Source organism: Rattus norvegicus, chromosome 9 (assembly GCF_036323735.1).
Source record: "Rattus norvegicus strain BN/NHsdMcwi chromosome 9, GRCr8, whole genome shotgun sequence".
Taxonomy (NCBI): domain Eukaryota; kingdom Metazoa; phylum Chordata; class Mammalia; order Rodentia; family Muridae; genus Rattus; species Rattus norvegicus.
Window position 1 is genome coordinate 99,131,361 of NC_086027.1, and position 27,273 is coordinate 99,158,633.

At 47.9% G+C, this 27,273-nt stretch overlaps 1 protein-coding gene across 50 annotated transcripts in view; it reads left to right on the forward strand.

The window, feature by feature from the left end:
- Lrrfip1 (LRR binding FLII interacting protein 1) overlaps positions 1-27,273 on the forward strand; it is a 128,216-nt gene that overhangs the window by 91,771 nt on the left and 9,172 nt on the right. For 7 of the 50 annotated variants that reach the window (XM_006245459.4, XM_006245460.5, XM_063267531.1 and 4 more), the window contains 9 exons: positions 47-124; positions 8,237-8,272; positions 8,992-9,117; positions 11,513-11,584; positions 13,362-13,532; positions 15,775-15,867; positions 17,059-17,151; positions 18,764-18,856; positions 20,238-20,379. In XM_006245459.4, coding sequence (XP_006245521.1) covers positions 47-124; positions 8,237-8,272; positions 8,992-9,117; positions 11,513-11,584; positions 13,362-13,532; positions 15,775-15,867; positions 17,059-17,151; positions 18,764-18,856; positions 20,238-20,379 — 904 coding nt within the window. Of the gene's footprint in view, positions 1-46; positions 125-8,236; positions 8,273-8,991; positions 9,118-11,512; positions 11,585-13,361; positions 13,533-15,774; positions 15,868-17,058; positions 17,152-18,763; positions 18,857-20,237; positions 20,380-23,289; positions 26,037-27,273 lie in introns of those variants that run through there. The other 43 variants (XM_006245444.5, XM_006245446.4, XM_008767285.3 and 40 more) reach the window with 24 other exon arrangements.

Here is a 27,273-nt window from a genome sequence, read left to right on the forward strand (position 1 = left end):
TGTTCCTTTGTTTCTGTCTGCGCATCCTGTGGTGGCTCCGTGACAGCCTTCAGAGTATGGCGGCCACCTCAACTCCAGCTCCCGGGCCTCTTCTAGGGCCAGCTCTGCGAGGGCCAGTCCTGTGGTAAGTATGCTTCCTGACCTGCTGTTCTTCAGCTTCCTTCTTCCCCTCCACATCCCTGTCCTTTTCCCCTTGCCCCCGCCCCTTACTCTTCTGTCCCTTGGAAATGGCCACTGTCTCTGAAAACCAGCAAAAGATAAAGCTAAAAGCCTCTAGTTTTATTTCAGGTCTGAGATTGGGAAGTGGTTTTGAGTGTAGATGATGCTCTTGGGAGGGTATCAGGGGTGCACTGCTCAGTTTCTCAAGGACGGTAACAGAAAGGAAGTTATTGGGGATGCTCAGAAGTGAGGCTCGAGAGGGGGAAGTCCATTCTGAGCATATAGACCGTAGCTACACGTATACATGTGCTGTTTTTTACAATTCAAAATTTTGAAGGCTTGACTCTTCACATCGACTTTAAAGTACCAAGGTTATCAAACCCTGACAAGCTTTAAAATAAAGTAGAGCCTGGAAATGTCTTGCCATTCTCATTACAGCTTAGGTTACCTGTTGTCATATTTGCTCAAAAACTGCTTAGATGTTGTCACCGGGACCCTGCTCTCCTGTCTGTGGCTCACCACATGCCAGACATGGCGGAAGGAGCCAAGGCCAAAGAGCGGGCCCTACACAGTTTGTCATCTGACTGGTGGCTTTCTTTGAGGCTACTTTATCATACTCTAACCAAGGAATTGTTTTGTGTATGTTGTGGGATGTATGGTTGTGGGATGTGTGGGGAGAGATCTGCTATCTTCCTCTATTACTGTTTCCACAAATATTTTGGGACAGAGCCTTTCACCAAGCCTGGTTCTTGCTGATTTTCTAGTCAAGCAAGTACCCAGAATACTCCTGCCTCGATGCTAGGATTACAGCTGTATACCACAAAGCCAGCTGCTGCTATTGATGCTGCTTCTGCTCCCGCTCCCCCTCCTAACTCCTCTCCTCCCCCCTCCTCCTTCCTTCCCCTTCCTCCTCTTCTTCCTTCTTCCTTTTCCTCCTCCTCCTTTTTAAAATGTGGCGCTAGAGATTAAACTCAGGTCCTCATCATGCCTCATAGCAAATACTTTACCAACTGAGCCATCAACCCAGTCCTGTTGTTTTTTTTTTTTCCCCTTGTAGCCCCAAATGGCCTTAAACTCACTATAGAGTTGAAGACATCTTTAAATTCCTAATCCATCTGCTTCCACCTCCCAAGTGCTGGGGTTACAGGTGTATTGTACCACACCTGGCCAGTTTTGGCTGTGGTAAGGAGACACACCCAGGCTGTGTAGCTTCAGTGTGAGTGGAGGGAGACCCACATTGGGAAAACCATGAGTGGAAAGTGCAGACAGTCCAGGTCAATCTCTTTAGATCAGCTCAGACATAAATACACATGGTTTGGAACTCAGTTTCTGAACACTATACAGGACTGGTTCCTGCATCCCGGAGTGCGGAGGAGCCAAGACACACCGCCTGCACAGATGAGCTCATACGATTTGTTTTTTTAATTCTATACAGACTTTTACAGCCATGAGGTTTCCTGCTAGAAGCAGCTTGCCCTGGGGAGGGAGCCACAGGGATCCCTTGCAGCTATAAGCCTCTGCATTGAGTTCTTGGGCCTAGTGCCCCTCCCCTCCCCCTTTATGTGTCTATCCTTTACATTAGAATGGCTATCCTGAGCACCTTAGGCTCTGTGGTTGCCTAACAGATACAAACTAATCCATGAGGAGCCTTCAAATTACTCAGAACAATGTCTTCCCCCCCCCCCCCCCCCCCCGTGGTAATTTAGTGTAGAGTCCTCTTCCTTGTGCATAACAGTCGAGTGTACACTTGAGGAATAAGTGGAGTATTTGCAACCGAAAGAAGTCTGTAGCTTTACTTTCAAAGATTCCTAACAACCCCCACCCCCGCTGCCACAGCAATGACTGTCTGGGGTGGCTGGTTTGTCATCACTAGGCGTGGCCCTTGGATTTATTTAAGTATCAAGATGAAGTCATTGTGTGGCAACATTCATGGTTTCTGTGATTGGAAAGACTGAAGTCGGATGTGGATCCTTTTGCTGTGTGTGTACTTTCTAGATCTGTGGAAAAATTACACACATGAAACAAGTTCAGTTGTTATTTCCTCACAGAGAGGTGCATTGTGTCTTGGTCTCTGCAGCCTGAGAGGCAAGAGAAGTGAGCTCTTTGTGTCATGGGAAACTAGGATTGTGGTTACACTTTCCCCCCTGTGCTACTGTGAGAAATGCATCAGTCCAGCAGAGCTCTGAGTTCCCTCTGGTGATAGCTGCTGAGTCCATTGCAGAGATGATCAGTAGATGGTTTTTTCCCTCCAGTTTCCTGTTCGTTTGTTCATTGCTCAAAAGATCCCTCAATCATTATTTCTGTTGTCATTTAGTAAGCAAAGGTCAGAGCAAAGATGTGTGGAAAACTGGCTGGCCTCCTGACTCAACCTGGCACCTCGCACATTAGCCAGGTGCCTCCACACTGACTGGGGAATTTCCTGAGTGTGGTTCTCAGGCGCAATGACCCCTCTACAAACACAGGGCAGCCTACAGGAAATTTTTCAGTCAGTGGAGGGTCACTAGCCTTTGCCAGGTCCCTCTCCCAGGCCTGGTCCTGACCTAATCCTCTTTCTTAGGCAGGAAGACCCACAAGTCTGAACAGGAGCTTCTGGGATTCTTCTCACCAGCAAGGCTGGACATGCTCATTGATGATTTGTTAACAGCAGGTCCAAATCGCACACCCACCTTCCCAGTGCAGTGAGTGATGGCCCCAGGACACAGAAAAGCAAAATGTTAATGCTGGACCTGAATCTTGGAAACAACTGGAGAGAGGGCCTTTCTTTCTGCCTCTTTAGGCACCAGGATGCTGGGTTTGTCACTCTCGGCCCTTGGGACAAACATGGATACAGTGACCTCCCCATCCTGGTTTCTGCAAGAGACCCATGCAGTAGGGTGTACAATAAGGCAAGAGTGAAGGATGAGGTTAACATGTCACAGTTCCCACTCCTGGCTTGGGACGAGTAGGCAAACATAACTCCTTCAGACGAAGCGGGAACAGCCCCCTGAAAGGCCTGTTTTTGCTTGGTTTGAGCTGCCCCAGCCACAATAGGACATAGTTGTTGGTATCCATATTGGTTCTTGGGAAATACCCCTGGCTTAGTACTTCATCAGGGGTAATTACCGGGAGCCAAGGACAGGGATGTCCTTGAGAAGAAAATCCAAAAGTTACCTGTAGCCTGCAAGACTTTGCCTCTTAGATCTGTCGGACAGGAAGTGAGGCAGTGCTACATGCTGGGGGCAGGGTGGAGCAACTGAAGAGCAAAAGGCACCAGAACAAAGGAAGTGATCGTTCATTATCTTTAAGAACATGAATATACCTCCATGTCCAGAGGCTACTACAAGGGCCAGAGCTAAAAGCTTGGGGCTCCCAATGATACAATTCTTAGGAGAGCCAAGATGCATCAGCCTGAATGTAAGTGGCAGGAGACAGTGTTCCACCTCATTCTAGCAACACTCTGCTCCCTCACCCCCCACCCCCGTCTCCAATCTCACCCTTCTACATCTCCATCCCCACCTCCACGAAGCCTTCCCATCCTAATTATCTGTCAGCACAGACAAGAGTCACCTGAAGTGGGAGTCTCAACGGAGTGATCATCTTTATCATGTTGGTCTGTAAGGAATTCTTTTAATTGCTGTAGGAGGTGCTGCCCACTGTGGGCGGAACCATCCCTAGACAGTCCTGGGTTTTATTTTTTTAAAAAAAAAAAAGCTAGCCATAGTTCCTAACCCCAAGTTCCTGCCTTGACTTCCCTCAATGACAGACTGTGTCCTGGAGAGCTCAAGCCAGATCAAACTTTTCCTCCCCAAGTTCATTTGGTTGGAAATCCACAGAAAGAGAAGCACACACATGCACGCATGCACATATTTTCTCGTGTTAATTGAACACCTAGAATATCCTGGTCATGAGTCTACAGTGTTAGGCAGTGCTAACCTGTCCTTGCCTTTCATGGGAAACACAGACTGGGCCAGAAGATGTTCATCAAATAAATAAATAAATAAATAGCATAGACATAAACGTCATCTGCCCTTGCACAATCCGTGAGGGCAGGTGCTCGGAGAGTGGTGGAAGCTGCGTTGGAGGATCTAGGCTTGAGCCACAGCCAAGCAGAGCCAGGTGACACCTAGGGCATCCTCTTCATCTAAGCCCTACAGCCCACTGGAATCCAAGAGAGCTTCCAAGGTTCTGAAACATCCTTCCAAGAACGTCTCCATTGGAGCCAGGACTCGTGCAGTCTTGTGTACTCAGAAAAATGCTGAGCTAACTGTCTGCCCACTTGAGTTTGAAAACAAAGACCCCTATGGTTCATGTTGCATAAAGAGGCAAGGCGGGGTCCAGGTAGGAAGCAAGCCTGTACCTGTGGGTATGAAATTGGATTTAAAACCAATGATCCACCCGTTATGGTGGTTTGTGACGGTAATCCCAACACTAGAGAGGCCGAGAAAGGCGGGGCCTGATTTAAAGCTACCTTGGGCAGCGTAGTGAACCTCAGGCTATTCTCAATTACATAAGCTCTGTCTCAAAAATAAAATTAGGGGCCAGTGTGATGGCTTAGTGGGTAAAGGTACTTGCTGCTGAACCTGATGATCAGACTGAACCCAAAGACACATATAGGAGAGACGAAGCCCTACAAGTTGCCCTCTGACCCCTCCCCCGCACATGTCATCACATGCACAATGTCCCGAATAAATAATGGCCAATAAAACCCCAAAATCCCCACCTAACAGTAAGCCCCACTGTCACCAACATTTGAAGGGAAGCAGTCCTAAAAAACGGATGGTCCCTGAGCAGTGTTTGCTGTGGCATTGATTCAGGGAGCCTGTTTGCTTTCCAGGGTCTTGCTGTGCCTTCCTGGGAGTTGGGATCCTGAGGTTAGGTTCCCTTGTACCCAGTCCTTGCGTGGGTCTCTCTGTCTTCGAATGGTCCAGCAGATGGTAACATGCAAACTGATATTTAAGATTTCATCATGTGATCCTCAAAAGAACCCCCGTGAGATGGGAGGACCGGACTCACGTGTTAACGTCCTCTTGTGGAGGGTTTGGTTTTGGAAGGGCAGGGGGAGTTGCCGTTGTCTTTTCGTCCACTGAAGTTTCTTAGAAGGGACTTTTTTTTTTTTTAAGGAAGAAAAATAATTTAGAGGAAGAAAATTGAGACAAGTTCTTGCTCTGTGGCCCAGCATGGCCTCAGCTTCAAATCCTCCTTCCTCAGCCTCTCAGACGTCAGAATTACAGGCCTGTACCACCAAACGTGGCTCCTGTAGATTTTAGAGATGACTTTGAACACACTCAGTAGGAATCCTAAAAGACTACATCGCATAGACTCCTGTTAGCGTAACATTAATCTCAACTGTGGAGAACTGGAGGATGGTGATTTAAAAACAAAAAACAAAATAAACTCCGTGGGTCACAAGATTCCTGTAGCTTGTCCCACGTGCCTGCTGTGTCCAACAGCAGCCCTTGAGTTCCATACTTCTTTGGCCACCTCTGGTGGCTTTGTCTCCAGGGTAGCCTTCACACCGGTCACAGAGCAGCCATGAGTGTGTACTGTCTATTGTTTTCAGAGGGGGAGTGACATGCTCTGTGTCAGAGTGAAGTATACTGTCTGGATTACTTATCTGTCCCTTTGTGTCTGGGGCTTGATGAAAAGGGTACAGCTGTCTGCTTCTTTCTGAGTCTGATCTGAGACCAGCCTGACCACACACAGACCAGGCCAGGCTGCCATCTAGTGGACTTAGTGGGAACAGCAGATCTGCAGAGGCCCCTTGGGGACCCAGCCGCTGGCCATGTCAAAAAGGCTGACAAATGGATGCACCTTGTCAATTTGAAAACAAAACTGAATGCAGTGTGTGTTGGAGGGTGCATTTTATGTATCTATATCAGAAGCGCAGTTTTTAATTTTTCTCTGCATGGTCTCCATTTCCCCTCCACAATTTTTCATATTCTGTATTAGCTCTATCTTTTAGAGCAAAGACCTTTTTTTTTTTTTAACTATGGAAAGTGCAACCTATATTTTTGTTTTTTTATTGGCTTTTTTGAGGCCATGAAACTCAGGAAGGACTGGAACTCACTCTATAGACCAGGCTGCCTTCAAACTCCTAGAAACCCACCTGCCTCTGCCTCTGCCTCTGCCTCCTGTGTACTGGAATTAAAGGTGCTCATTACCACACCTGGTTAAGCTATACTTTGGATTTTTTTTTCTTTTTTCATAGATCTATTGTGAATTATAAAAAGCAATGTATGTACCAGTTCCTAGCGAAAGCCCCTTCATTTGAGGGCATGGATCTTTGGAAGTGACCACGTGGCTATCTGGACTCCATCTTTAATATGCTGTGTTTGTTGCTGATGATCAGGAGAAAACAGTATTTAAACCAAGGAGTGAGAAGCCAGCAGGCTTCTAGCTGTTAGCCTGAGTCTGCTGCTCGGGACTTTCGAGGCTGGTGAGGCTTAGGGGTACAGTGGCTGCCTGACATGCACCAGGCATTGCACTCCATCCTCAACACCACAAAGCTGGACCTGTGTGTTCTGTCTCTAGGTGACATGCCCTGTTTTACTTTGGGCTCATTAATATTCATCCTGCAGACCAATTGACCTAAGGAATGAGGCTTCGGACCCAGGGGAGTTGGAGAGTGGATGCCAGCCACCTCTTCTCTTGTATTCCTGAGTAGAATGAACTTCATTCCTGCCCAAATCATCCTGGCAACTCAGAACATGGGGCCGATAAACTGAGGCAATGGCTTAGTCAGTGAAGCGCATGCAGTGATGACCTTAGGTCTGAGAGCCCTGGCACTCGTGTAAGAGAAACTAGGCACGGCATTTGATGCCTGCAACCCCCACTGTGGGGAGGTGGGCACAGGAGGAGCCCTAGGTCTGTTGGCCGGCCACCGAATCAGCAAGCCCCACCTTTTGGTGACAGTTCCCACCTTAACCAATAAGGTGGAAAGCTACCTAAGCAGACACTCTTGTCACATTCTGGCCTCCACATGCACACACATGCTCACAGACATGAACATGTATACACGCCCAAGGAGAATGAAGCAGGGTTCTTCAACTCTGTAAATGCACACACATGTTCACATTCATGAACATGCATACACACTCAGGGAGAATGGAGCAGGGCTCTTCTGTAAATGCACACACATGTTCACAGACATGAATATGCATACATACACAAGGAGAATGGAGCAGAGGGCTCTTCAACTCTGTGGACAGTGAGATACAACTGTCTTAATCGGGGGCCCACCTTAGCACCCAGAGTGTATAGTTAGGCCAGTATGAACCTCACATCTGAAAAGGTACAAGCTCTAGTGACAATCCCACACGTGAGCAGTGGCTGGCCGTGGGTCCACTAGTCTGCGGCAGGACCTCTGAGTTCTTGCCATGTGCTAGTTAGACTCGGGGCACACATTGAAAAGAAACGGGCGTTGGAGGTGCCCACTCGTCTTGTGCCTAGTGACCATTCTCTCTTGCTACTCACGGTGTCTGTGAGCTGTGACCTCCGAGCATGGTGGTGACTTCAGAGGCACCCGTTATAAACCTGCAAGGCGTCCACAGTCCACTCGGATCTGTGAGTCTGAGATGCAGTGTCACTCGTATTTTGGTGAAAACCCTTGGGGTCAAAGTTAAGAACTTCTGAACTTGGCACTGAGGAAAGCATGTTGCTGATGGTACCTGTGTGGCTGGCTTCGCCGAGGGCCAGGAATGGAACTCAATCTCAGAGTAGATGTCGGGCAAAGGACGGGATAGTCCTTAAATGAGCCTCAGCCTCCATCCCCAAGACACCTTCAACCCATGTGTGTCCCAGGGCCCAGCACCAGTGCACACTGCTTCTAGCCTCAGGCCGCTGTGAGTCCCCCTGAGGCTTCCATCTCAGAGAGACATCCAGGCAAGAAAGACGGGGAAAGCCAGAGTGTAATAAGAGTTTCTCCTTTTAGTTTTTAAACTACAGCATAAGCTAATGTTTCTTGATTTGTACAGCTGTTTTGATTTTGGTGGTTATTTTTTTTTTGGTTTTTTTTTTTAGCTTCATACTTCAGATCAATATTGATCTTTGAAATGATCATAGGAGTTGTAATATTTGACAGTTGTCCATTTCCCCACAGGTAGAAGAAAGACCGGACAAAGACTTCGCTGAGAAGGTAAGGATTTCTGTACGTCTCTGCCTTAGGTTAGTTATTAAACTAGACCAGGGTGAGGCTGACAGGAAGCCAGTTACTTGGTGTTTAATAAAGTAAGTGAATGGCTGAGGCTGCTTAAGTGGGCCACACAGCTGATGTTGTATCCCTAAAGTTGAAATATGAGGGATGGCAAAGGGCTCGTGGCTAACTAGACACCTGTGAGGTATCTGAATGAGCCTTTTTGTCACTAGCCAGAGCCCCAAAGGAGACAGTCCAGTAGAGAAGCTGAGTTACAGAAAAGGTGCTCTGGGGCCAGAGAGATGGTTCAGCGGGTAAGAGTGCTTGCTGCACAAAAGTGACGATATGAGTTCAGATCCCCAGCACACGTGTAAAAGGGTGGTTGTGTTCACACTTACCTATAACCCCAGTACTGCAGCTGGCCCTCTAGTCTAGACAAAATGGTGGGCTCCAGACTCAGTGAGAGACCTCATCTCAAGGGAATTCAGTGAAGAGTGATTGAAGAGGGTCCCTGACAGCCTCTGTTGGCCTTTATACTATTCCGTACACGTGCACATACCTTGCACACATGCACTCACCTTGTACATACCACACATACACACAAGCTCATACACAGACATGATCACCTGTGGAAGCTTAAATGGAAAGTAAAGGTTCTGTAGTGTTCGATGTGTTGGTAATTTTGGTTTTACCCAATCACACGTGGTCTTCACCCATTCCAGGGCTCCCGTAACATGCCCAGCCTGTCTGCAGCCACACTGGCATCTCTGGGCGGGACTTCCTCCCGGAGAGGGAGTGGAGACACCTCCATCTCCATGGACACCGAGGCATCCATCAGGGAGATCAAGGTAAAACAACTAGGCTCACTTGGGACTTGACAGAACCCCTTGGAAAGTTAGTCTTTGATTTGCAGAGTCTTCATTTGTGAGGTTCGCCATCAGTCCCATCTCCTAGCATGGACTGAGCTCAGGCAGTGGGAAGCCAGCTTTTCCTGACTGTGCACAGCAGGGAGGAGCATGAGTCCCCCTCTCTGGCCATGGTGCTGTGCTCTCTCTCCGTAGGCCATGCCGTCTTCCACCATGTGCTAACACGTGGATGTCTCCTTTTCATTAGACACTGGGACATTCGGGTTCCCTATCCCCCCATCCTTGTCCAGGACCACAGAGATTTCCTATCCTCTAGTACCTTTCTCTTGCCCAGAGTGTGCGCCCTCCCTTCTGTCTGTAGCATGCCTTTGGGAGACTCCATCACTGTATTTAAATGGTGGTTTTTCTCTTAGTATGACACAGACGTTATTCTCTGTTAAACCTTTGACACCAAGGATGGCGCCATGTGTTTGATGACCCCCTCTGTACATTGGAGAGACACACAGCCCAGCGCTGTTGGCTAATTTAGTACTTCGTGTACTGTTGGGTAACTGGTGCGACTGTGTCCCAAACAGGGAAGGATTGAGGGTAGGTGACCAGAATGTCGTGTCCTTCAGCGAGCAGAGTCAAGTCAAACAGAGGGTGCGAGAGGGCTGGATTTGGCTGACTTTGTGGGAGAGTTTCCTCATACTCAGATCCAGCTCACAGGGACCAGCTCCTCTGGTGGCGACTAAGCAGTCAGATGACATTTGCCAGGAGAACAGGAGAGGGCCTGGGGCAGCTGCCGGTGTTAGACCTAAAGATGCAGTTACGGTGCTTTAGGAGAGGGAGGAGAGGGAGGAGAGGGTTTGGGTTTTGGGTTTGTTTGTTTTGCTCTGCTCCCCTAAAATGCCATGCACCATTCCCGAACATGCTAGGCTCCAATGCTGCTGTTTTCCCGATGGGCTGGAAGGGGGATCATTGCAGTCCTATTTAGACTCTGCGCTTGGGCGTGAATACCATTCATTCGCCTGGCAGGTGTTTGCCAGGGGACTTGCTCAAGGCAGATACTCTCCCCGGGCACCAGGCACAGAGAGAGAAGCAACGTGGATATCAAGGGCTCTGTAACTGGGATGAGCTGGTCCCTGTCCCCAGCAGCACCTGTGGTGTAGGAAGACAGGGAGCTAAATCACTGTCAGAGCTCTTTTGGCTAGTTGTTGTTTAAGGTTGTTTGATTATTATTATTATTATTATTATTATTATTATTATTATTATATTTGGGGGGTGTATTAGTGCCACATGTGTGCAAGGTGCCTACCGAGGCCAGAAGAGGGTTAAAAAGAGCCCTTGAAGCTGGAGTTACAGGTGGTAACAGAGCCACCTGACTTGAGTGCTGGGAACTAAACTGGGGTCCTCAGGAAGGGCAGCAGGCACTCTGACCCACTGAGCCGCCCATCCAAGCTCTGCCCCCACTTGCCTGATTTTTGTTTTTAAGATTTACTTATTTACTATTTATTTTATGTGTATGGATGGGGGGTTGCCGTCATGTATGCCTGTGTACCATATGCACACCAGGATCCCACAAAGACCAGAAGAGGGTACCAGATCTCCTCGAACTGAACTTGCAAACTGAACTTGATTGTGGTGCGGATGCTGGTAATCGAACCCAGGTCCCCTGCAAGAGCAACGAGCCCTCTTAACCAATGAGCCGTTTCTCCAGCCCTGACGTCTCACCCATTTTAACAGTATATAAAGACATGTGAACTACATAAATTTTAATGTTTATAACACTGAAACTTATTTTCACTTTTCTTTAACACCTAATAAGATACAAAAGGAACCAATGTGATGGACCCTTAAGAAAGCCATAGTGGTGTGTGTGTGTGGTTGTGTGTGTGTATGTGTGTGTGGTTGTGTGTGTGTGTATATATGAATGTGTGAGTGAGTGTGTGTATGAATGTGTGTGTGAGTGTGTGTGGTTGTGTGTGTGTGTATGTGTGTGTGGTTGTGTGTATGTGTGTATATGAATGTGTGTGTGAGTGAGTGTGTGTGTGTGGTTGTGTGTGTGTGTATGTGAATATGTGTGTGTGGTTGTGTGTGTGTATATATGAATGTGTGTATGTGTGTATGTGTGTGTGAATATGTGTGTGTGTGGTTGTGTGTGTGCATATATGAATGTGTGTGTGAGTGTGTGTGTGTGTGAATATGTGTGCTCTGCCAGTTTTCTTTCTTTTTTCTTTTTTTTCTTTTTTCTTTTTTTTCTTTTTTCTTTTTTTCGGAGCTGGGGACCAAACCCAGGGCCTTGCGCTTGCTAGGCAAGCGCTCTACCACTGAGCTAAATCCCCAACCCCCCAGTTTTCTTTCTTGACATCATTTGCCTCTCGTGCATTTCCTTCAGGAACTTAATGAGTTAAAGGACCAGATTCAGGACGTAGAAGGCAAATACATGCAGGGATTGAAAGAGATGAAGGTACGGCTTATGGAAGTGTGAGACTGTGACACTAACCCACCTTAACTTTAAAAGGCCTCACAGAGGTCCCATGAGCATGCTCACTGTGAAGGGCTCCGGCTGCGGAAAGTGTAGGGCCATGGGAATTCTAACACAGCATGCATCTGTCTTTCCGATGCAGTGTCTGAACATAGTGAGTCCCCAGTGGAGAAGGTGATGGACCCAGCCCCTGATGTGGGATGGTACTCAGCGCCCTCCCCCTAGGCTTAGAGCCAGAGTCTCACTTTAAAAACAGAGCAGACAGACACTAGAGTTTTGCTTCTCTTCACTCCCCGTCATTCTCACGTACAAGTATCCTCCCAGTTCGCTTTGCTGAGCCCATTAGAGCCTCCTAACGCACGTGCTTTCAAAGCGTCTGGGTTATTGCATGCTGTCGACTTTTCCTGGGGGGAGCAGCATCTGAGAGTGTGTGTGTGCAGGACTGTGAAGGACATTGCCATGCCAACAGGAAATGTACTGCCCCTGTCCTTAACAATGCTGAAGGTGAGTAGGTGCTTCAGGGAGCTGGTGCCAAGGCACACGGCAGTCATATCTGTGACAAGCTCAAGAAGATCAAGCAGTAGATACAGATCAGTTACTGCTTCCTCATCTCCTCAGAAAGGACCCAAGGAATCATGTAAACTCCATAGCAATATGCACTGACAGACAGGTGGCATAAATCACATACAAATTCATCGTGTTCATAATCATTTCAATATAATAGAAAAACGAAGACCCTGGCTTTTCTCTCACCTCAAAAATGGAGCTGCAAATCAACCTGGAGCCAACAATACCACTTTGGGTTGTCATGGTGTATACCCATAGCGGGGACCAGTGCTGGAGTCCACAAGGCCTCTTCACAGCTCTGACTCTTGAGCTGGCCTCTCTAAGGCTCTGGGTAGTTGAAGCTGGCAACTGCCCCCCTCTTGCTCTCCGGGCTTCACTCTCCTGACATTTAAATTTTGGAGCCTGCACGAGTGAGAGCCAAGTTTGGGCACTGCTGATATTATCTTTCCCACGGCTGTCCTTTCAAACAAATGACCTTGGTTGTTCCAGGAACTACCCAGTAAGACCTGTGTACCTTGTTTTATTTCCCATGAGTCAGAAATCTGACATGTCCACAAACCCTTTCCTGGTTCCCAAACCTGAAGTGGGCGGAATAGCAGTGGCTTGTGGCAGGGTTTTATTTCCATCAGTAACTGACTCGTTCACATTGAGTAATGACGTCAGAAACCCACTGAGCTGCCACGATGGCCTGTGGTAGGAAGATTCTGGCTGCTGAACCAGTCACTGGCTCTACTGCCTCCCCCAGCAACCCCCATGTCCCAAATGCTTCCTTGTTTTAACAAGAAAAGAGATTGTTGTCTTAGTTACTCCTACGGCTGACAAAAGCAACTTAAGGGAGAAGGGGTTTGAGCTCACAGTTCAAAGGTACCAGTCCATCACGGTAGGGACGTCCTGGTGGCAGGAGCATGAGGCATCTGGTCACAGCACCTGTGCAGTCAGCAAGCAGAGAGCAAGGAGTGTTGATGCTCCCTTTCTCCTTTCTGTGCAAGCCAGGATTGCCACCCAGGGGTGGCCCACATTTAGGGTGGGTCTTCCAGGCTTAATTAACACAGTCAACATAATCCCTCACGGGCAAGCCATAGGCTGTACTTGCTCTTCCCTGACAGCTAAAAGGTACTCGTACCAGTGATGGGACATTGAGAAGGTGTCTCCGTGCCTTCCCAATGGAAAGAGACTTGTTCTCCTTTTGCAGGACTCTCTGGCCGAAGTTGAGGAGAAATACAAGAAGGCTATGGTCTCCAACGCCCAGCTAGACAACGAGAAGACCAACTTCATGTACCAGGTGGACACACTGAAGGACATGCTGCTGGAGCTGGAAGAGCAGCTGGCCGAGTCTCAGAGGCAATACGAGGAGAAGAACAAGGTAAGCACGGCCCGCCCGCCAGCCCGCCAGCCTGCCAACCCGCCAGCTCGCTGTGTTCAGGAAGGGAGGGGGACTGGGTAAATACTGTGTACATTATATTTTTAAAGGATTCTTATTTTTGTTAATTATGTATGGTTGGGGGTAGGGGATAGGTGCACAACTACACTGGCTTGTGGAGGCCAGAGGAAGGTGTCAGTTCCCCTAGGGCTGGGGTTACAGCAGGCATTCTTTATCTGTGGGTTGAAACCCTTTCACCGGGGTCACATATCAGATATCCTGGATACCACATCACAACTTGAGGAACTGTATTAAAGGGTCACAGCATTAGGAAAGGAGAGAACCACTGAGTTACAGGGAGTCATGAGCTGCCTGACACGAGTGCTGGAAATCAAACTCAGGTCAAACTCAGGACGGCATTTGCACTCAACTGCTGAGCCATCTCTCCAGCCTGCATTTATGTTTTTTAAAGCAGTGATTCCCCACTTGTCCGGAAAGCCCAGAGTCTGAGAGTTAGAACACTGTGCCTTTGTTGAATATGTGGTAGCAATGCCCTGTGATCCCAGCATGTAGGAGGCTGAGGCAGGAGGATTTCAGGTGTAATCTGTGTAACAAGATTGGGCTGTGTAACAAGGCTCTGTCCCCAAACAAAACAAAGCAACCTCAAGGTTGGGGGAGATAACTTGCTCTATAAAATGCTTCCTGCACAGCAGAGTTCAGATATCAGTGTCTATAGAGGCACCTACTTGTAATCCTGGTGCTGGGGAGGCAGAGGCAGGGGGATTGATCTCTGGTGTTTACCAGGTAACCAGATTAGCTTAATCAGCTAGCTCCTGACCACAAGAAACCCTTTTTCAAAAACCCAAAGTGGGGTCTGGAAAGATGGTCCCAGGGTTTAAGAATATGCAGTATCACACAGGGGGCCCATGTTTGGTTCCCAGAACTCATGTGAGGAGGCTCACCAGCTCCTGTAACCCCAGCTCCTGGAGCTCTGATGGCTGTGGCCTCGGGGCATCCACACTCAGGTGCACAGACCCACACACATACACACAATTAAACAATAAGAAAATAAAGCTTGAAAAGAAAAGAAACATAACCTAGGTAGACAGCTCCTAAGAAATGACACCCAACCCAACTTCTGACTTCTATACCCCTGTACACATAGTGTATGCACACACACACACACACACACACACACACACACACACACACACACACACACACACAAATAGCCACGACCACATAGACAAATGCATGTAAAACTCAGAAATCTGTGCTCTTTTCTGAGTGACTTGAAATGTTAGCATGCGTAGTTTCAATGTGTAAACTATTTTTCATTAAAATAGTTTTACTAGAATATTGGCATTTTGCATGAAAATAAAACAACCCTGAAAAGACATGTATATGAAAAGACAAACATGTTTAAATAATGCACAACTAGGTGGTTCCAGATTTTCATGCTAAAATTCATTTCCTGCCTTTGATTTTATGTCAGCTTCCTAGGGTATTAATGACAAACATCAAAGATTTTAGGAAAATCATATATTGTTATTTTTACTCATTTGGAAAAGGCACATTAGTTACTCTCTTTCGATAATCATACCTAAGCCTGGAGAAGGGCAGCCTTGCGTTTGCCTCAGGATCTACTGAGACTCACACGACTACAGAAGCAGTTTTGCTCTTGCACTCTCCCGGCCTTCAGCCCAGTTCTGGGGATCATAGAAGACCCCTAGAAAAAGGCCCTAGGATGTATCATAGCAAAAGAGGAATTTTAGGGGAGGGGGATGGGATAGAGCAGTTTCTGGATGGGAAACCAGGAAAGGGGATAACACTTGAAATGTAAATAAAAATATCCAATAAGAAAAGGGAAAAGAAGAGAGGAATTGAAAAACATCCGTTCGGGGTTGGGGATTTAGCTCAGTGGTAGAGCGCTTGCCTAGGAAGCGCAAGGCCCTGGGTTTGGTCCCCAGCTCCGAAAAAAAGAACCAAAAAAAAAAAGAAAGAAAAAGAAACACATCCGTTCATCGCCTACACACACTCCACAGATTAATCTTAGACAGGGAGACTGTCCGATTGTCCCCTATGGAGGGCAGAGGAGTGAGTTTGTGTTATGTGTGCCTTGGAAACAGCAATGACATAGTAAAGGGATGTTTGTCCTGAGGGAAGTGTGGCTCACGAGAGCATGATCCCCGTGACAGGAGTATGCCATTGAATCTCACCCTCAGCCACCGTTTCTCATCCACAGGAGTTCGAGAGGGAGAAGCATGCCCACAGCATCCTACAGTTCCAGTTTGCCGAAGTGAAAGAGGCCCTGAGGCAAAGGGAAGAAATGCTCGAAGTAAGCAGCCTCTGCCTTCTTCCCTTTCTGTTGATTCCTTGCTGTCTTAGCCCAGGCTAAGACAAGATACTGCAGACTTGGTGTCCTTGATGAGTGCATATTTCCTTACTGTTCTGGATATCAGAGTCCTGGTCGAGGTTGGGAACAGCGCCTTCAGTGTTCAATCTGAACACTCATCCTATCTACCCTGGGACCCACCCTCAGACATCATTCAACCTTAATACTTCTGACCTTATCCCCAAACACTAGTCACCTTGGAGGCTGGGGAGTCGGTTACACCTTTGCTTGAAGTCCAGGGTCGAAGCTAACTTTCTGTCCCTTGAGGAACTGGCTCCTCTTACTGGTATAGTCTCACTCTGGTGCTCTTGTATTTGTCTTGGGAGATGTGGAAAAATGCCCCGCACCAAGGTCCACATCCTACTCCCTAGAAGTTGTAAATATGGAAAAAAAAAAGATTTCAAAGGTGAGATCAAAGACCTTGATCATCTGCGTGGCTCTGATGTAATCACAAGGGTACCCACCAGAGGGAGGCAGGTCAGACGCTGAGGTGGGAGCTGTGTTGACAGCAGTGGGGGTTGGGGGGGTGGGGCGGTTAGAGTTTATAAAGAAGAGAGGAACTGGAGAAGACAGACTATTGATCCTCTTCCCCAGAAGACTCTTTCCAAACACTCTCAGAACCGTAAGAGTACATTTATGTGATTTCGGGAGAGTCATGGTCATTTGTTACAGTGGCTGTAGGAAACTGGCACAGGTATGTGCCAGGTAACATTTTGATCCACAGTGGGACACAAGGATGACAGTGGTCCTGTGGATTAGTCACTTAGTAACACTGAAGCCATCATCTTCACAGTCTATGACGTTTGCAAAACGATGAGCTCACCTATTTGCACCGTCTCTGTTTCTCAGACTTCTGTCCTACGACCAAGCTGTATGACTATGCAGGGTTAGGTTTTGTTTTTATAACATAATCAGGACTGTAATTGGTGGTTCTGAGGTAAGATATCACCCAGGCTACTGGGGCTGAGAGTAGAACAAAGGAAAATTCTAACATGCAGATGAATCTGGGGTTGGTGAGATGAGATGCTTGTCGGCTGCCTACTGGTCAACCTCCCCACCCTGGTCATCCAGCACTGACTTCTTTTCTCTGCTTAACCCTTTGTCTGCTTTCTCTCTGTCTGTTCCTTTCCTCAGGAAATCCGACAGCTGCAACAGAAACAGGCGGGTTATATCAGGGAGATTTCTGATCTTCAGGAAACGATAGAATGGAAAGACAAAAAGATAGGGGTAGGAGTCTCAAGCCTTCGACAAACGCTGCCAGGGGGTGGGATGCTTAGCAAATGAGGCTCTTGCAGAAGCTTTGGTTTGGAAAATCATGTTTGCACGAGTGCGTGTGACCCTCATGTGATGCCACATGAGTAGCCTGTTGTCCACCCCGGCTTACCCAGGCAGATGGGACCACAGCTGGGTATGTGGAGTTGTCTCCCTCCCTGAGGCACCAGAGCAGCCTAAGTGCAATGCAGGCCATGCACTGAGAGAGGTTCTGTGTAACTCAACATGGAGGATCAAACTCCAGATTTCCCTCAGAGTTATGGGCTGCTGTGGGTGGCAGATACCTTGCCCCACAGGCTTCCTCTGAATCCCTCTCCATCCTCAGCAGAGAGGAAGAGACAGCCCATCCACATTTAGGAGTGAATAAATGGGAAGAGTGGACCCCACCAAGTCACTGTTGACTCACAGTAGCACATGGTACCTAAAAACCAACTCAGGTGACAGGGCCCCAGTACAGGTCCAGAGGTGATCTGTCACATCAGAAAGGTTCACAACAGGGAGCCCCATCATTCAGGCCGTGGCTAAGAGACTGTTTGTGTGTGTGTGTGTGTGTGTGTGTGTGTGTGTGTGTGTGTGTGTGTGTGTCTGTATATGTATGTACACACGTACAAACATACTTTTCGAGAACATTTTTTAGACAACAAATACACACAGTCAATGTCTAAAAATAGCTTAAGAGCAAGGGACACAGTTGCCAGGAATGTGTAAACACAAGGGCCCTGAATTTAGTCACCAGACCAGACATGGTGCCCCATATCTGTAACCCTGGCACTGGGGAGGCGGGCTAGAGATAAGGACATTCCTAAGGCTTGATGACCAGCCTACTCAGGGAACTCCAGGACAGTAAGAGACTCTGTCTTTAAAACAAAGATGACGGCATTTGATAAACGACACTTTGTACTGTCCTCGGAGCTACAGAGACACACGGAGACCTGCGCACACGTGAACAAGAACACAAACATGAAAATATCTAAAATGATTGAGTAGGGTTCTTTAGCCACCATTCTGCATTTATCTCTCATTAAAAGGACTCTGCGATTCCCGTTCGCTCTCCAGCCCCAGGTTGTAAGATACAGAGACAGGGCCAGGCAATGTTGGTACACACCTTTAATTCCAGCACTGTGGAGGCAAGCTCCAGTCAGCCAGGGCCACACATTGAGACCCTATCAAAACAATAGACAACACCCCCTCCAAAAGGAGAAAAAAAGAAAAGAAAGCCAAGCTAGACAGTAATGGGATACCCTGGAGATATGGCTCCCTCCCCACATGTGAGGCCTTGGGTTCATTCTGCTATGCTGCAGTGAGAAAACAGAAGGCAGAGATGGAAGTTATGAAGCAGCTTTCCTCTCTAGCATCCCTTGCTTAGAAATGCTTATGTGTGAACAGTAGCTGGTCTAGCCTGGGATAAATCCAGCAGCGATTTTTTTTTCCCCACTGGTACCCCGGTGGCAGTGCCTCCCTAGTCCCCGCTTCTTACCTATCCTGCTATCTGTGCTAATCTCTCCCTCTCTCCTTCTCTCTCTCTTCCCCGGCCGACCCCTCTCTTTCTCCTCTGCCGCACACTCAGGCATTAGAGAGACAGAAAGAGTTCTTTGATTCCATAAGGAGCGAACGAGATGACCTCAGAGAAGAGACAGTCAAGCTGAAGGAGGAGTTGAAGGTATGAAACCAAAGTGCAGCTTAGGAACAATGACAATGACAGCTTAGGTTCTGTGGGTCTGGGGCCGTGAGCAGCTGGCTCTGTTTTCATCACTGTCGTGTTAATTAGTTCGAGCTTTCAATGAACTGTCCCTGGGAAGCAGGTGATGTCAGTACCCATATGTTCTTTTGCCTGGGACCATTGGTGTTCACAAAATGAACAGGTCTGCCAAAGTAGATCAGATTTCTAGCTCGGGAGTTTGGTGTTTATCTAGATATTTTCTTACCCTCATTAGAATATACGTACTTCCTTGTTTAAGCTTCTTGTCCAGGACTTTCTTAGTTGAACAATATCTGGGGTAAGTGGAGGGAATCCCACTTTTCCACCAGATCATTGCAAGGACAAGTTTCACATCTTGTAAGTGCCCTGCCAAGAGGAAACCAGCAGGGAGTCCTGGGTGGGTTCTCAGACTGCCACAGCAGTAGTGCTGAGAGGGGTGTGGCTATGGCAACATCCCAACTGCCCCCAGACACGCATCAGTGTCATTTCCCGAGCTCCCCAGTCAAAGTCGGAGCAGGTAAGTAACAGGATACAGGCTTAGAGCTGAGACCTAATTGAGGCTCCTGGTCCAGGCTGTGTGCAGCAGTTGGGAGCCAGGAAAAAAGTGCCGTGAACCAAGTAGACAGAGAGGAAATACTCTGCAACTGAGGCAGGCAGCTGTTTTCAAGGGGCTGGCCATGTCCTCCACATAAATGATCCTTTTGAGGATCTAAAGCATCCTAACCCCTGCGAATGCCGTCTTTATGCAAACTGCTCTCTGTCTTTCCACAACACTTACATATATCCCTTTCTTCATCCCCGTCTTCCTTTTTTTAAACTTTTTTTTTAATTTTCTCTTTTTTTGAATATTTATTTATTATGTATACAGCTTTCTGCCTGCATATACGCCTGCAGGCCAGAAGAGGGCATCAGATCTCAATACAGATGGTTGTGAGCCACCATGTGGTAGCTGGGAATTGAACTCAGGACCTCTGGAAGAGCAGACAGTGCTCTTAACTACTGAGCCATCTTTCCAGCCCCCGATCTCCCTTTTTAAAGACAGTGGTCAGAGTTTATAGTGAAAGGTTCATTTTCTTGAAGTTCTAACTTTCGTGGCAGCCCACAGGTCCTTGCCCTACTTAGAAGAAAGCCTTTTTAAAGTATCCAGTTTCAGATTGGAACACACAAGGAAGAAGCCACTGCAGATCTCCCTGCATCGACAAGACCATGAACCTGGCACCTGGACACTTGTCCATCCCTGTACAGTTAGCATCCACATCAGGAGAAGCAGCATCCTTTATATAACTGACATAGTTTAGCCTGGCCTCACTGAGTGTTACGTTAAATCTCTCTTTGCTCCCAGAAACATGGAATAATCCTAAATTCAGAAATAGCCACCAACGGAGAGACTTCGGACACAGTAAATGATGTTGGGTACCAAGCGCCCACGAAGATAACAAAAGAAGAGCTGAATGCCCTCAAGGCAGCTGGGGAAGGGACACTAGGTAAGAACTTTGCCTTGGCTCCTCTCAATGTTTGGTCAGCACTGACTCATCTTCGTACACTATCAGATCGGAGTGATTGTCACTGATCGATTAATAGTCACGCGGCATGCCCTTCATTCTGTCACCTATAGTAATTCTCCCAGACAAACCACGTGATCACCCACGGTGTTGTGAAGCATGCGTTTTTGTCTAGTGCTTTCCACCCATGGCTCGAGGGCACGTTTCTTTTTTGCTTTTCGAGGCTGAGTAGAAAGAGGGTAGGCTTAAAGTCGAGTGGTAGAGTCGAGAGTTCCATTTGGGTTTTCTCCGGATGCGTTCCAATTACGACTTTCCACTTAATCTTGTAAGGGAGTTGTCCGGAGGTCAAAAACCGTGGGATTGGGGGCTGCAAAGTAGATGGGCAGGCCATATTTTCCCGCCAGTCGGGCACACTCAGGCACCCGCCATACAAACATTCGGAGAGTGTGAGGTGCCTAAGTGGGACACAGGACACCTGGAGATGGCAGCCCTGAACTGCTGTCCCCACCCTCAGGATGGAAAGCAGCCGCAGTAGTGGGGTTGCTCCTTGATGTACGTGGGGTGTGCTCACAGGAGTCGGAATTCACCCACCTTATTCAGAATGGGCTTCCTCTGTATGCCAGCCACAGTTTTAGCGTCTGTAAGAATACATACAATTGGGAAATTTAATGGATCGTAGGGATATTTCCTGTAATTTTCATAGATGAAATGATTTACAAATTAACACTAGTCCTAAATTGTGGCTCTGGGATAAATCCAGTTGCTAGTTCCTTTTCCAAGGCTCTGGAGTCTGTGACCATATTACAAGACAGAGGCTCTTGTCTTCTTGGCGTTTGTGCCCATGTGCAAGCCTGGAGGCCCCAGCTTCTCAGGACTGATTCCTAGGTGCTCCCACGTGCCCTTGTGATTGTTAGAGCAGTGTGCTCTTACCAACATGTGATTTGCCAAAGCAGGAAGAGTGCATAGTTTCTACCATTCCTCCAGGACAGCCCCACTGGGGACTGGTCCTGCTGTTCTTAACCTCCATGTACAGTTGACACATCCCTGGTAGTCATGCGACATGGCTGAAAGGAGAGATGCCACTTTGTCGGTGACCCCCAAAGGGGCTTGATGATGTACACAGTCAGAGAAATGCTGTGGGGGGCGGGGTCTGTTTATTTCAGATTTACCTATGTCTGATATTTCTTCAACATGAAGTTGCTACATCAATAATCATACACGATAGTAGAAAATTTTAAAGGGTGAAGTTAAGTCACCTCTCAATAAAGGCCAGATAGTTTCCCACCTTTTTCCCGGGATTGGAGGTCCACTGTGGCGACTGCCCAGTTCTTAGAATGACAGGCTTTCACTTCCAGTAAGATAATGTCCGTGAAGCAGGGAATTTATTGACTGCTTGGTACGCTTGATGAGTTAAGCGTTCAACTAGAGTTTTCAGCTTTGCCTTTTGTTGGGATTACCACCCCCTTGGGGACATAAGAGCCCATGTGTCCCGTAGGGGACATTATCTGAAAAAGATATGCCAGGTGACAGAACCTGGACTGCTTTCTGCCTCACAGGGCTTACCCTAGCAGCGTCTTCCTGACACTGGCTTTCCAGCCGAGTTTCCTAAACAAAATGTTCTTTTGAGAACATATAGAGGCTACCGTTAGGGCTGTGAGATTCCTGGTACTAGGGTGTCTGAGAGTGTGAGTGGCTGGGACACAGGGTCAGAGTTAGGGGAATGGCAGGATGACCTAGCCTAGCGTCCACTTGGGAAGACTTCGTGTGGCTGCCTGCCTGTTCCACAGCTCTTTCTGCCAGCTAAGTCAGAACCTCGCCTTTAAAAGTGCTTCCTACCAGATGGATGGTATCAGCCCCTCTGGCCTGCCTTGGTGGCCGTGGCCCTCTGCTTATCAAAAACTAGCAATTGCTGCTTTGACACACAGGCCCGGCAAAGGCTTCTTTCCTGTGACTCTCTCTCCTCTCTCTCTGTATCTCTCTCTGTATCTCTCTCTCCTCTCTCTCTGTCTCACTCTCTTTCTCTCCCTTCTCTGTCTCCTCTCTCTCTATCTCCTCTCTCTCTGTCTCTCTCTCTGTCTCTGTCTCTCTCTCTCTCCTCTCTCTCCTCTCTGTCTCCTCTCTGTCTCTCTGTCTTTCTCTCTGTGTCTCCCCTCTCTCTGTCTCTCTGTTTCTGTCTCTATCTCTCTCCTCTCTGTCTCCTCTCTGTCTCTCTGTCTTTCTCTCTGTGTCTCCCCTCTCTCTGTCTCTCTGTTTCTGTCTCTATCTCTCTCCTCTCTGTCTGTCTCCTCTCTGTCTCTCTGTCTTTCTCTCTGTGTCTCCCCTCTCTCTCTGTCTCTCTGTCTCTCTCTGTCTCTGTCTCTATCTCTCTCTCTCCTCTCTCTGTCTCCTCTCTGTCTCTCTGTCTTTCTGTGTCTCCCCTCTTTCTCTGTCTCTCTGTCTCTCTGTCTCTCTTTCTCTCTTTCTCTCTGTCTCTGTCTCTATCTCTCTCCTCTCTCTGTTTCCTCTCTGTCTCTATCTCTCTCCTCTTTCTCTCTCTCTCCTCTTTCTCTCTCTCTCCTCTCTCCTCTCTGTCTCTCTATCTCTCTCTGTGTGTCTCCCCTCTCTCTCTGTCTCTCTATCTCTCTCTGTGTGTCTCCCCTCTCTCTGTCTCTCTATCTCTCTCTGTGTGTCTCCCCTCTCTCTCTGTCTCTCTGTCTCTCTCTGTCTCTGTCTCTATCTCTCTCTGAGTCTCCCCAACCCCCTCTCCCTCTTCTTCTCCACTCTTCTCCTCTCCTCCCCCAACCCCCCCTCTGAGAAAGTTGGGTGGTAACTAAAACATGTATTTGCATTTTAATATATATTAAGTGCCCGCCACATCATGGGGTCCCTTCAATTCTCTCAATGGTCTTTTAGGAAAAGCCAAAGAAGTGGAGGTGAAAAAGGAAATTGTGGAGAAAGTGGGGCAAAGAGAAACCTTACAGGATTCTGAGCAAGAACAGCCCAAACTCAACACAGGAAAGGATTGTGTGGACAGAGGGGTGTTACATCCTGGTGAAAAGGCTGAGAACCAAAGACCCGTTGAAGACAGTGCCCTGTCCCCGGGACCACTAGCAGGGGCCAAGTGTGAGCAAGAGGTTCAGAGCCAAGATCAAGAAAACACTTCCATCCTCAAAAGCCCAGAGCAGATTGAGTCACACGAGGTCACAAACAAGTCAGACAGTAGGGACAGCAACTCCCCTGAACCATCTAGCTGCCGGGGAGGTCTAGACAGTGAAGTGTCAGGGCCCACTGCCTTGGGTATCAAAAACCAAAGTGAAAACTCTATGGATAGTCAGGGTAAAGAAAACCAAGAAGATTTGGGAAAAGGTAGCTTTGAACCACGTCCAGACCACGTTTTGGGGCAAACACCTGAAATTGACAAGGTGAGCTGTACAGACTCAAGGGGCACAGGTGGGAACCACCTGGAGGATGTGGTACAGGCAGGGGACACCATAGTTGAGGACCAAGTAGGGACAATGGCCTCTGCAGAGCAAAGCAAAAGCATGGAGAATCACATTGGAAGAAGTCTGAACGATGGGCTGGGGCAGAGCTCAGAGAGAGAACTCGCCCATGAAGCAGCTGAGCTTGAGGAGGCCCTCACTCAGAGTTCACAGGCAGGCGGAGAGAACACCGTTACTGAGGCTGAAGATGCAGCAGTAAGAGATGAGAAGCCCCTCCAGGCAGACGTCCAGGCAACCCCTGCAGCTCCCACAGTTCAGAGCGGCCATCAGGACACGACAGGGCCAGGTAGCACAGACACCAAGCACACATCACCTCACGCAAAAGAACGTAACAAAGCAAAGAGCGAGCAGCAGGCAGAGGCCTTGGATTCACCCCAGAAGAAGACTAAGAACAAGAAGAAGAAGAACAAGAAGAAGAAAGCTGCAGCTCCCATGGAAACCTGCAAAGATGCTAACGAGGAGTCAAGCTGTCAGGACCCAGATGTGGGTGATGGGGAGGAAGAAGAGCGGGTCCAGGCCACCGACAAGAAATGGGCGGCAGAGACCCCAGAACTGAAAGAAGATCCTCAAAGTCGGCCAAGTGGGAAACAGAACGACGCGGAGGAGGACAGCGGTCCAGCTGAAGGTCCCACAGACGTCTTGGATCAGAACAGTCTGCAGTGTGCAGACGGGGACATCTCCCCAGTAGGCAGGAAAGGTCCCCAAAGGGATGCCTCTCAGATAGGTGGTGAAGAGGGACTTGTGCCCTCCCAACATCCAGGCCAGGCAGATGAGAAGGGTATTGAGGGCCACAGCGTAGACAACAGTGACCTGTCAGGGGAGCTGGGGGGCTTCAATTCAGAAAGTGGAGAGCAGGCAAGAGAGGAGGTTGGGAACAGCAAGAGTAAAGAGGATTGCACCATGTCGTGAGGAGGCAGGGCGGGAGAGTGAGTGTCAGCGCTGGTCAAGGACTTAGCCCAGTAAGCTCAGCCCTTCAGCCGTCAACTACATCAGAAACCCCATGCTTCCGTTCCACGGCCGAGGTTCACGGGCGTTCCAGTTTCTGTGGATGCTCCGTGTGTCAGTCGATCACCGAGCACCAACGACTTTAAGTCATAGACTGTTACCTGTAGGTTTGAATTTAACCCTTGATCACCTAGCCAGCACTGTTGTTACTTTCGGTTCTAGCTGAGAACATTTCCTTAGCCTCAGGGGACACCAGGTGTAGGTTTGCTTCAGGGCCGGATGAACGCAAATATTCTTGACCAAAGGTATCAGGATCTGGCTGAAATGACCAAACGGCGTTCGTAGATTTCTGCATTATAAGCAGCGAATATCCAAATATGTGTTATTTAAATAGATATATTTTCATATTTGATCTTAATAATTCACACCGTAGCCAGTTTGGTATCGTACTTAAAGGAGTGGATGGATAAGTAGCATATAGGTCAGTGGGTGAGAGGAGCTACACCTGGGGTGGAGATTAATCCCGGTAGAGATTCAGATATGAACCAGAAAACACAGGGAGACCATGTGCTTTTACCTCACATAACTACTTTATTTTGCACCAATGCTCTTGGATCTTGTTGCCAATGGTACCCAAGTTAATTTTATCAAAGACCTTTATTTGAAAGATGCGGGTGATGTGATAAATTCATTTTATATCGAATATTTTATTTTTTACTCTTCTCTGCTAATGACATGTTGAAATTATATTTCCTACTTTAGTACTGAAGAGAAACAGCCATTATTTTTTTTTTCAATTTTAAAGTTATCCTTCTGCCTGAATGTCTACTTAAAAATTACAAAAGGCTGTTCTTGTGCAAAGGGACCCATTAGGTAATAATTCAAAATTTTGCATCTGGTATAGATATTTTTATTTGTTGTTTCTCGATATTTTTCTTATTGGAAAGTTGTTGTTTTATCTGCCTGAAGGAAGTATGTATTTTCTATATAAAGAAGCATTTAGAAAATAACTGTAAAGTTGAATCTAAAAGTATTAGCACATATACAATCACCAGAGGATTACTGTATGACTGCTGTTGACACGTTACAGAATCATGTGAATTCATACTACTGTTACAAGGTAGAGTGGAATGCAAAATGACCAAAACCTCAGTAAAATTTGAGGCAAACTGAAGTGTCATATAATTGAAATAAAAGAATTTTATAATTTTACAAGCCTATGGTTCTGGTCTTTGAGACCCTTGACCTCTGACCCTGGTAGCTGTTTGCTCAGTGCCCACACGAAGTCACTTGGGGCTTTTGAGCTCCCTCAGGGGTTCCAGAAAAACCAGTTCTAAGGGCCTTTGTCATTGGCAAGTGAGCCCCACTGTTAAGAGGCTGCCCCACTGCTGGTGTGGAAGCTGAGAGAGCAGCCCCAAGCCTATCTGCTCTACTCCAAACATGCCCATGTGCTCCATTAGGGAAGGTCTCCATTGGCGCCCTGCTAAAATGTGCCAGTGCATGGAGCTGTTTGTGAAAGAGGACAAAAGCGGTGAGGAAGGGGGCTGGAGAGATGGCTCAGCCGTTAAGCACACTGAATACTCTTCCAGAGATCCTGAGTTCAATTCCCAGCAACCACATGGTGACTCACAACCATCTGTAATGGGGTCCGATGCCCTCTTCTGGTGTGTCTGAAGAGAAAGTGAGGAAACATTGGCTATGTGCGTGTGTCCTGAGAAACAGGACAGGCGAGCTACTGCATGTTCTACGCCTATGCCATGAAAATGAATTAGGTTGGAAGGCTGCAGGCTGCGCCCCAGGGTTCTTGCAGGACCAGAAGGTTGCAGTCAGTGGCTCCAGCTTTAGCCAAGCCTCCATTTATACTTCGTCTCAAATGCCTACTCCTACTCAATGCCTGCCAAGCTACCTCTAGGGGTGTTTGGAGGGCTTGGGGTTCTACTGGCCACACTGTGCAGAATGCTACCTGGTCTCTCTAAGTCAAGGGGCACATAATAAAGTGTACTCCCCGTGGCCTGCCTCTGAAAGCCAGGAGGGGTGTTTTCTGTGCTGGTGCAGCATGGTGGTCCTACATAGACGCCATTTTCCAAGTGGGTGAGACTACATTTCACCCACCCCCTTTGCCACTTCTGCTGCCCCCTTACACACTCTGGCCCCTTTACACATACTTGGCTATAACAGCCAGTGGCTGGAGAAGGGTAGCCCCCTGCCCACGCACACCCCTTGGGTGCTGTAACAAGAAAAGAGAAGAAGTCAAGCCATCCTTCTCTTTTCTGGAAGAAGGCAGCCTCAGGGAAGGTAGACGCTGCCACCGTTAGGTTCTGTCAGAGAAGGAGGAAGGATGGGGCTCCAGGAAAGGCGCAGCCCCACTGTCACATTTGAGCATATAGAGGGGACAAGTCCCTTGAGCAATGGGGGTGGGGGACGTAATGGCTAAAATTGCCCCATATAGTGA